The 9,505-nt window shown below is 51.4% G+C and overlaps 1 protein-coding gene across 1 annotated transcript in view; it reads right to left on the bottom strand.

The window, feature by feature from the left end:
• The window catches only part of Grin2a (glutamate ionotropic receptor NMDA type subunit 2A), a 434,479-nt gene extending 425,824 nt beyond the window's left edge, over positions 1–8,655 (bottom strand). Inside the window, exons 1-3 of the mRNA XM_021184964.3 lie at positions 7,715–8,655; positions 6,950–7,140; positions 5,035–5,466 (exon numbers count right to left, since the gene is read on the bottom strand). Coding sequence (XP_021040623.1) covers positions 5,035–5,448 — 414 coding nt within the window. The 5' untranslated portion in view covers positions 5,449–5,466; positions 6,950–7,140; positions 7,715–8,655. The remainder of the gene's footprint in view (positions 1–5,034; positions 5,467–6,949; positions 7,141–7,714) is intronic.
• Between the last annotated feature and the right edge of the window lie 850 nt (positions 8,656–9,505).

Below are 9,505 nucleotides of genomic sequence, written 5' to 3' on the forward strand. Positions count from 1 at the left end.
AGGAAAGGGGAAAAGAAACACGTATCCTGTGCCGTGGGTGCAGCTTGGTGGGAGAGCACTTGCTTAGCACACATACTGCCCCGACTTTCATTCCCAACACCACAGGTTCTATTTACATATGTTTGTGCACACGTATATATGTATGTAACAAACAAAACCAAAGTAAAGAGTGCTATCTATATAAGGGAGTGTATGGGAGGGGCTGGCAGAAGGTAATTGGCAGGGGTTAGAGAAAGAAAAGAAATGATGTAATTCTATTTCAATTCAAAATAAAACACATTTGCTCTGAAAATAAGCTCACAAAGAAAATACAAAGTATAGGGAGGCTTGGTTGAGAAAGTACAGCATAAAGCCACGTGTGAAGAGAGGACAGTCCAAAAGAGTAGAAAGAAGCAATACAAGAGAGAAGGTATCCAGCAGATAAGCCAAAGAGTTCTCCAGAACTAAAAGCACTGAGTCTTCTGGTCAAACATCTAGGATTATAGAGCACAAGAACTAATAAAGTAAACCTAGCATAACTCAGACTGCAGCCCAGCACACTGTTCTTAGAAGAAACATACCCACATCTTGCCACAGTTAATCTCACTGATAAAATTTACAGTGAACTTTTATTTCCTTCCTTAAACTTTAACATACTTTCTAAGTGTTCTACAATGAAAAGACATTATTTTTATAGTGTCTATGGAGGAGAATTCATTATTTCAAAACACATATATACATAAACACTTTTTTTTTTAAATCTGCCCTCAAAGACTTATATTCTAAGCAAATCAGGTTCATGGCACACAAGGAACAACACTCACGGGTTCCTCTGGTCCCTACATGCAGCACACACATGCACACATGACTACAGATACACACATGCACACATGTGTGTGCACACAGATACACACACACACACAAAATAAACATACAAGGGCTGGAGAGATGGCTCAGCAGTTAAGAACATTTTGTTGCTCTTGCAGAGGAACCAGGTTCTGTTCCCAGCATCCACATGATGCCTCACAAGCATCCATTACCCGAGTCCAGCAGGCATGCCTGTGGTGAGCATTCATACATGCTGGCACAACACACACATAAAGTGAATAATTAAAAATAAGCATACCAAATAAAATCTACACAATGACTGGCATGGAGAGATGAAGTAGATAAAATATGAACACAGCCTTTTCTGCCGGGGGGTGGAGAAAGAAGAATTTGAGGATGGTGAGCAGAGATGTCTAGGTCTAAGCAACTTTCTGGGTTTCCTGTGCAGCATGAGTCTGTCTCACTTGGACAAACGAAGATGTAATGAGAGCTATATCTACACCAAGATAAATGTTCATCTCTAACTTAATGATAGTGCAAGCCTACCTGCCCACTCACTGATAGTGCCCAAATCAATGCCTCCACAGTAAATTAAATTAAGACCTCAAACACCTGTCACTTGACACCACTGCATTTAGTATGGTCAGAAACCTGTGGGTTGAGACCCTGAATGACCCTTTCACTTGAAAACCATAGATATTTACATTATGATCCATAACACTAGCAAAACTACAGTTGTGAAGTAACAACAAAAATAATTTTAGTTCGGGCTGGAGAGATGGCTCAGCGGTTAAGAGTGTCAACTGCTCTTCCGGAGGTCCTGAGTTCAAATCCCAGCACCCACATGGTGGCTCACAACCATATGTAATGAGATCTGACACTCTTCTGGTGTGTCTGAAGACAACTATAGTGTACTTATATATAATAATAAATAAATGTAAATAAATAGATAGATAAATAAATAAATAAATAAAATTTAAAAAATAATTTTAGTGTTGGGGTCATCTCAGAATGAGGAGTCATGTTAAAGAGTCACAGAGTTAGGTAGGTTAAGAACTACTGCTAAAAGCCGGGTGTGGTGGCGCACGCCTTTAATCCCAGCACTCGGGAGGCAGAGGCAGGCGGATTTCTGAGTTCGAGGCCAGCCTGGTCTACAAGTGAGTTCCAGGACAGCCAAGGCTACACAGAGAAACCCTGTCTCGAAAAACCAAAAAAAAAAAAAGAAGAACTACTGCTAAAAACCTTGTTCAAGGGTGAAGGAGACTGAGAGAAAGGTCAAAGTGGCGCATGCCTGGACCTTGAGCCTGTCCATATGTATGCGCACATGTGCTCGTGTGTGTGTGTGTGTGTGTGTGTGTGTGTGTGTGTGTGTGTGTGTCCCTTTTATCTGATAACCAACAATTATCACGTTGTCAAACGAAAAGACCATAGGTGTGTTCTAGGGGACATTACCCAACTGGAGTCTCCTTATCGGGTCTTTTTAGTGTGGGGAGGTTGAGGCTTTCTGGTCGCAATACTGGGAGAACACCTAAGTGAGGCAGTTTTAGACAACATCCCAGGACTAGTTCCATACAGCTAAATAAAGTCCACTGAATGTTAAGCAATAACACAAACAGGTGGTAAAGAGATATGACAAACATATGCATTCCTAATGAAGGAATGGCTGTTTGCATCTTAAACACTTCTTTCCTTTTTAAGCACATCCAGGCTTCTCCAAATACTACCCTCCCTGTGCCACCTGCCCCTCCTCTACATGAGACCCAGCACATACCCAGTGGTGTCTCTGCCCACTTGAGTGATCTCCTCCCATCTTGACTCCTCTCCCTCCATGTCTAATACACTCAGCTCGGTGAGAAGCCGGGCCCTTACACTCAGCTAGGTGAGAAGCCGGGCCCTTACACTCAGCTAGGTGAGAAGCCGGGCCCTTACACTCAGCTTGGTGAGAAGCCGGGCCCTCTGGTACATTTGAACAGTAGATGCTTCCATCCTCTTTCCTGCTGTCCGATCTCTCGCTGGCCTTGTCTTCTCTGGAAATGGCCTTACACATCACCCTCTTGCCATTCTCCGGTCCTTTTTTTCATCTAAAGAGCACTCTTAAGAAGATGCCATGACAGCTAGATCATCAGAGACCACTACTTTATGGATCAAGGTTGCTTGGTAGCCAAGGCCATAACATACCAAGGCGTGCTTTCATTGGGGTCCGGTGAATCAAGAGAGACCTTCCCGACATACTTGCCACCTCATAGTCAGAAGAAAGATCCAAAGGCTACACAACCCTCCCAATCTCAAGCCACATTCCCAGGTCACCTGGGAACAGAATTCTCTGATGACTCTCACTCACTGTGTAGCCCTGGCTACTCAGGGATCTGTCTCCTGAATGCCGAATCAAAGGTATGCACCTTTTCACACACACACACACACACACACACACACACACACACACACACACATATATATATACCCTGCTGGACCTATTCATTTTATGTGCTGTTTCTATAGTTAAACCCTTTAGAATGGAAGGTCAATGATGATACTTAGGTCTCGCCATCCAATCCCATTCCCCTCTACTAAATAGGAACCACCATGCTCTCTCTTGGTGCCTCTTGAGAAGGGTGTCAACTGTATAAGCACTCTAGGCTGATTCACTGTCTCCCCCATCCTCATGGCTTGGTACCTCATATGTAATTAAACTAATGTCTTGTTCCTTTTAAATAAGGAATGATGGTGTTAAAGGTTAGGTTTGATTTTCCTGTATCACAGCTTGAGACCAGATGAACCAGCATCTATTTTCATCACCCACTGTGTAGTCTTGGGGAAATTGCCTAACAGCCCTGTGCTTTGGCCACTTTGTCTGAGAGTTTCAAGGCGTTCTAGCAATGCTAAGGTCCTATGCAGTTCTGATATGACCAGAACACTGTAAGCAGAATCCAGTCATCCCTGCTTTCATTAGACCAGTGAAGGAGCCCTCTCAAGCAGAGAGGGGGCTGTGCCCTCCCATGAAGGCCCTGCTAGACAAGGGCTATTTGGAATCAATGTTCAATCAGATACTGGACCAGCAGTGTTTTCACTGCTTGTGCCACAGCCCAGGAGACCTAGGAGGGTCACTGAGCACTGAGCAGAGATGAACTGTAGTGTTTTAAGACAGACAAAAGGAAAGTGCTGTGACAAATATCCACCCATTCTCCAGTTTTAGCCTGCTACCTAGGAGGCCTCTCCAGCTGCCAGCATTAAACATAAGCACCCCAGCCCTCCTGAGGTATCTGTGGGGTTATGGTTCTCTCTCTCTCTCTCTCTCTCTCTCTCTCTCTCTCTCTCTCTCTCTCTCTCTCTCTCTCTTTCTCTCTCTCTCTCTGTCTGTCTCTCATTTCTCCCTCACAACTTTCTTCCATCTCTGGACTTCAGCATCATTCCTAGCAAGCTCTCCTAACATCCTATTCAGCCTTCAAACCTCTTCCCCAAACCAAAGAAAGCCAAGAAAGTCATACACATTTTCTCTCATTTCTGAAATTCAACTTCCATACTAAGGTCCATTTTCCAAAACTTTCCATTTGAAAATCTTCGGAAGCCCTGTAGTGACATCCTCAGCCCACGTAAGAGCTACAGAAGGGAACCTCCAGGCTCTCCAACATCCTGGGCCTGGAGTTACTTCCCTGCACACATTCCTCTCCCTACAGCAGAGTTTCGCCCACATGCCTCTAGCCCTAGGGCTCTTGGGCTCCCACCTCCACTCCTTAAGTCTAGGCTAGCACCAATCTGTCCGCTGTTGCGTTTTTTTCTAAAAACCTCAATACCCATCTTTAGGTTTTGTTTGTTTAAGTAGTAGCAGGTTGGATCACTTTACCGAAGAGAGAAAAGTGGAGATTGTGGTAAACCTGGCACTGTAGGAATGGGGCCATATTGACCCGAGTGTTCCCACACTTGTCTCTGAGCTCCTTGAAAACATCCAAACATTCCATCACCACCCACTGGCCTACTGTTGTGTTTTCTGTCCTCATCCTGGAACACCAAGAAGCATCTGAGTACCCCATCTTCAAAACCCAAAGCAAAGGGTGTTTCCATCATTTCTGGGTCAGACAGACACCTAGCAATTCTCACAAAGGTCAGAGGCCACTTAACCTGCTTTCGAATTGAGTAGATGTTACCCTAGGTACCCCCCGCCCCCAGGTGGCCGCCATTTGTAGAACAACCCCTCCAGGACCCTGGCAGTCCATCTCCTCCTGGCCTTACCTTGTCAGCCATGATCATAGATGCACCCCCATGAATGCCCAAGATGGGGATGAAAGTCTGTGAGGAGATAAAATCCAGCATCTGAGCCACAGCCTCTTGGTCCGTATCATCTCCAAACACCAAGCCATGGATGCGCGCCCCGGACATGAGGTCGCACACATGCGTGATGAGGCTCTTAGGGTCAGTGCGGTTCATCAATAACGCCACCACGTTCACATCCAGGGGCAAGCCGGTTGCCTGCTCCGGGCCCCACAGATTTCGAAGTTCGCGTTCTGTCACGTCGTGGCTGTGACCCAGCAGCACCGCAATGTTCAGCGCCGGAGTACCCTTCTCCGCCGCCGCGTTCTGCGCCGGACCGTGCCAGACCAGAAGGGCCGGCAATACCAGCAAGGTCCAGTAGCCCAGTCTGCCCATGGTCGCCACTTAGGGTCCCTGTAAGGTGGAGGAGAGCGAGAGGCAGGTGGTGGTCAGTGAGGGGCCCAGGAGACAGGATAGACTGCCCCTGCTCCCGCTCTGAGAGTCGAATGTGAAACCCGACACCAGCTCTGGCTGTTTTTGTCACTCTTTAGAATACTCGTTGATGCCATCCACATTCTTCGACCCATGTCCATCTCCACGTATCAGTCCAATCCGAGCTATTTCGCCATCCCTGTCCCCAAGCCCATCCTGGCATCCTCCTTCCTTCTCTCTTGTCTCCAACCGACTCCCTCAATCCCACCTGGGTCCAAATTCCACTCAAGATTCCCCAAATTTGACGCAGACAACAGCTCCTAGGCTCCCAGAGAGCCATGAACCCCACTACCACCCACAAACAGAAGCCCAGGCCAAGCCCTCTTTGCAACCCTCTCTCTCCGCAAGTGCGTGGACCAAGTTATCGACCCCGCCCCCTGCTCAGGAGCAGCGAACTCCGGACTAGCCCCAGCGTGAGTGGCGGTGCCTGCATACTGCAGCCTGAGTCTGTGGCGAGCCTACAGGGTTAATTGACCCCACCCCCTGGGAGCTCGCCCAGTGCGCCACAGACCTCGCTCCTTTAGTGGCACCCACCAGCTGCAGATCCCGCACCCCCCCCATGCAGGGGATACAACAAACGCTTGAAAGTGTGGATGCTCTTTGTGACCCCGGGCTCTCAGGTGCACCGGGGAACTTGAGGCCGGACTCCCCACCACTACCTTGCTGGGAGAAGCTCTATGTCAAGCCTCCCAGGACCCGCCCCCTACACACGGGTACGCACAAGCAACATACAATCTCTCATGCCGTGTGAAATGCCGAATTCTGGAGAGTAGGAGCTCTGCCTTCCACCCCCACCCTAACACCCCGCAAGTGGGCCAGCGCGTGGGAGCTGGCAAAGAACGTGCGGGGGTGGGGGCAGGCTCCCAAAAAGCTCTCAGATAGATGAAGAGTGTGCATCCCCTCCCCAGTCTTTCCACTGCAGACCCTGGAGCCAAATCTTAGATGCACGTGGGCAGTGGGCTGCACAGGCTAACAGACACGCGCGCTTTTCTGCGCATATCCCCAGGCCGCCTTAAAGATGCCCACGGCCAGCTGGAGCCTTCAAACGTCCTCAGACGGTGGGCACACAAGCACTGTGCCAGGTGCACAACAGTGCTTGCCTGAAAATGCCTGTACGGTCGTGCACGCGTGTACAAGAGCGCGCCCCTCGGTTCAGGTGTTGTTGCACCCCGGGGGAAGTTGGGGCAAACTCCAGCCTTGGCTTTTTAGGGTGAGCAAGGTGGAATGCAGGGCCGCAGCGCCACCTGGTGCTCCTCCAACGCCTCGCCATTGGGCTCTCCCTCTCCAGTTTTCTCTCCCTCGCTCTTTTCCCCCCATCTCCCTACTGAACCCTCTCCTCTCTCTTCACCGGTTGAGCCTATATCCTCCCAGGCCCGGGAAGCCCGTATCACCAACCAGGACGTACCTGTAGCCGGAGAAGGTGGAGGATGCAATGGGGCGTGCTGCGCGCACGAGCATCTCGGCCGCCTCAGCAGCCACCAGGTTTAGCGGGTTCCCGCATGCTGCGGCCCCTGCGCGCTCCCCTGGCTGTCCCGCGCTGTCCGCATCACCCCCACGGGGGGCGGCTATCCCAGCCGGAGGCTCTGCAGCAGGGCTCTAACCGGGGCGGAGGAGAGATGGAGAGGCAGGGTCAGCTCACCAGTGCTAAGGGAAGGTTGGGGGGAGGGATGCAGTCTGCAGTGCTCACAGCCCCCTTATGCACCCTGGGGGCTCGACCAGAGAGGGAGCTGGAGCTTGGTGCCTATGACACCCTCGGTGCGGGTCTTCACTTCCTGTGGCTGATAACCAGAGCTCCTCTCAGGGACGCACCGGAGAGTGGAAGCCCCAGGTTGGCCACCCACGAGAAGCTTAGTGGGAACCTCCACCCTCACCCCCTACCACCACCTCGGCGCCCGGCTACTGGGAGTTGTGCGACCAGGAGCTGCTGAGCCTAGGGTGGGGGGTGGGGGGCAGGAAAGGAGGGGGCGCTGGCTGAGTTTGCTACGCGCCGGGAGGAGAAGAGGGGGAGGGAAGGACGCGGGCTCCCGCGGTCCCGGATCCCCGAGGGAGGTGTGATCACTCCCACGTAGCGACCCTCTTGTGCGTCCTGCCGCCCCCTCCTATCCATACCTTCCCCCCACCAGCTTCTCACAGGGCCCTCCCAGGCTCGGCGTCCCGCGCCAGCACTCACCGCAGCCTCTCTCCACATAGTTCTCAGCAGTGGCCACCCCTGGTCATCTCCAGGGCTGATTGCTGCCGCCGCGACTCTCAGAGCTCATCGGGCCCCATGCTCAGGCACAGCACCCCAGGAGCCTCTCTCCTAGAGCCCTGGCTCAGCTTTCTGCTCCACTCCGGACAGCGGCTGCCAGGTCCTCTGAGCGCGCCTGGACACCCTCTCCGCAGTCCTGCTCCTGCTTGGCGTGCGTGAGTGTGTGAGTGTGTGTGTGTGTGTGTGTGAGTGAGTGTGGGAGCGCGCGCGCGCGTGTGGCCGGGGATCCCCGCGGTCCCTGGCCGAGAAGGGCGCAGGCAGACCGCAGCTCCCTCCCGGCCCTTTCGCTGAAGGGCCAGCTCCGAGCTGGGCGTTCGGTTCCTCACTTGGTCAGCGGGAGCCCAGGAAAGAGCCTGGCCACCGCGGTTCACAACACTGGAGAAGCCAGGATCCTAGGGCACGCTTCTGCTGCGGTCGCCTAGGAGGATAGAGGAAAGCAGAGGCGCCCACCACAGCAACTTAGGACTTGTTCTCAGCCAGCGAGACGCAACGCAGCAACCCCCGCGCAATCCGACGTTGTTTGGAGCTCTGGTCCGCCTGCAGCCGCCCACCCCGGAGGCGGGCCGAGGCAGACCCCGCAGTCCCTAGGCGGCGACGCGGAGCGCGGCCACCCTCTTCTGGAGCGCACGGCGGCAGCGGAACAAGGCCGACCTAGGTGTCTGGCTGGTGACGGGGGCGGGGGGAGCTTGCGGTGGCGCGCAACCTTGGTGCTGAAACCACGCTCTCCGCCCGCTCCCGGGCGTCTGGTGCTGCTGAAGAATCAATTATTCAGATCTCTGCTACGGATTCCTCCTCCTCCAGTGCCTGGCGCTGGGTGCAGCAATCTCTGCTCCACGCAAGGCACGCCGACACGCACACACCCGCCCAGGATGCTTCTCTCAATGCCTCACCACCCTGATATGGGAACCCACTCTGATGTCAGAGAGCTGGGAGCTTAAAATCAGAAACATATATACTCTCTCCAAGCACAGACACGCGTGCGCGCACGCATACACACACAGACGCGCACCCACAGACACACATACACACTTGCTGCTTCCTTCTCTAAGTTGTTCGAGACAAAACGTAGCCCTGTGGTTGCCTCTTCTAAGTCACCAGAACGGATAATCCAAGAGCCTGGGGCTAACTGGCTGTGAAAACTGACTGGCTCCAATTCTAGCAGCTGGCATGAGGCTCCTTGTTAGATGTCTATGTTTGACCTTTGTACGGTCACTTGAATCCTAAAATCCCAACACCAGTCTCTGCCTTTCTTCTCTTCCCTTGATGCCTAATGTCACCTGAATGTTTATGCTCCAAATGCATATGTTAAAATCCTAAGCATTAAGAGTACTGGCCTCCACAGTGATTAAGTCATAAGAATAGAATTGCATCCGGATCTTTATTTTAAAAAACAAAACAAAACAAAACAAAAATACCTCAGAGAGCTAGCCGGCGAGCCAGCTCCTAGCCCAGCCAGAAGCTGCCCCTAACAAACACAGAACCTACTTCACCTTGTTCAGAGAACAACTGTAAGAAACTTTTTGGACTCCTATACTGAGTAGCAGCTTTTGTTATTGCAGGTCTGCCAAACTCAGGGGTCACCCTCCTCCTTTAATGACTGATAATCTGGAAAAGCAGGCAAGCAACAGCAGTAAAAATAAATAAATAAATAAATAAATAAATAAATGCCATTTCTCAGGGTTATTTTGCAATAAAAAAGACAATGGTCAAAGA

Source organism: Mus caroli, unplaced genomic scaffold (genome assembly GCF_978045245.1).
Source record: "Mus caroli unplaced genomic scaffold, Mus_caroli_1 scaffold_17, whole genome shotgun sequence".
Classification (NCBI taxonomy): Eukaryota; Metazoa; Chordata; class Mammalia; order Rodentia; family Muridae; genus Mus; species Mus caroli.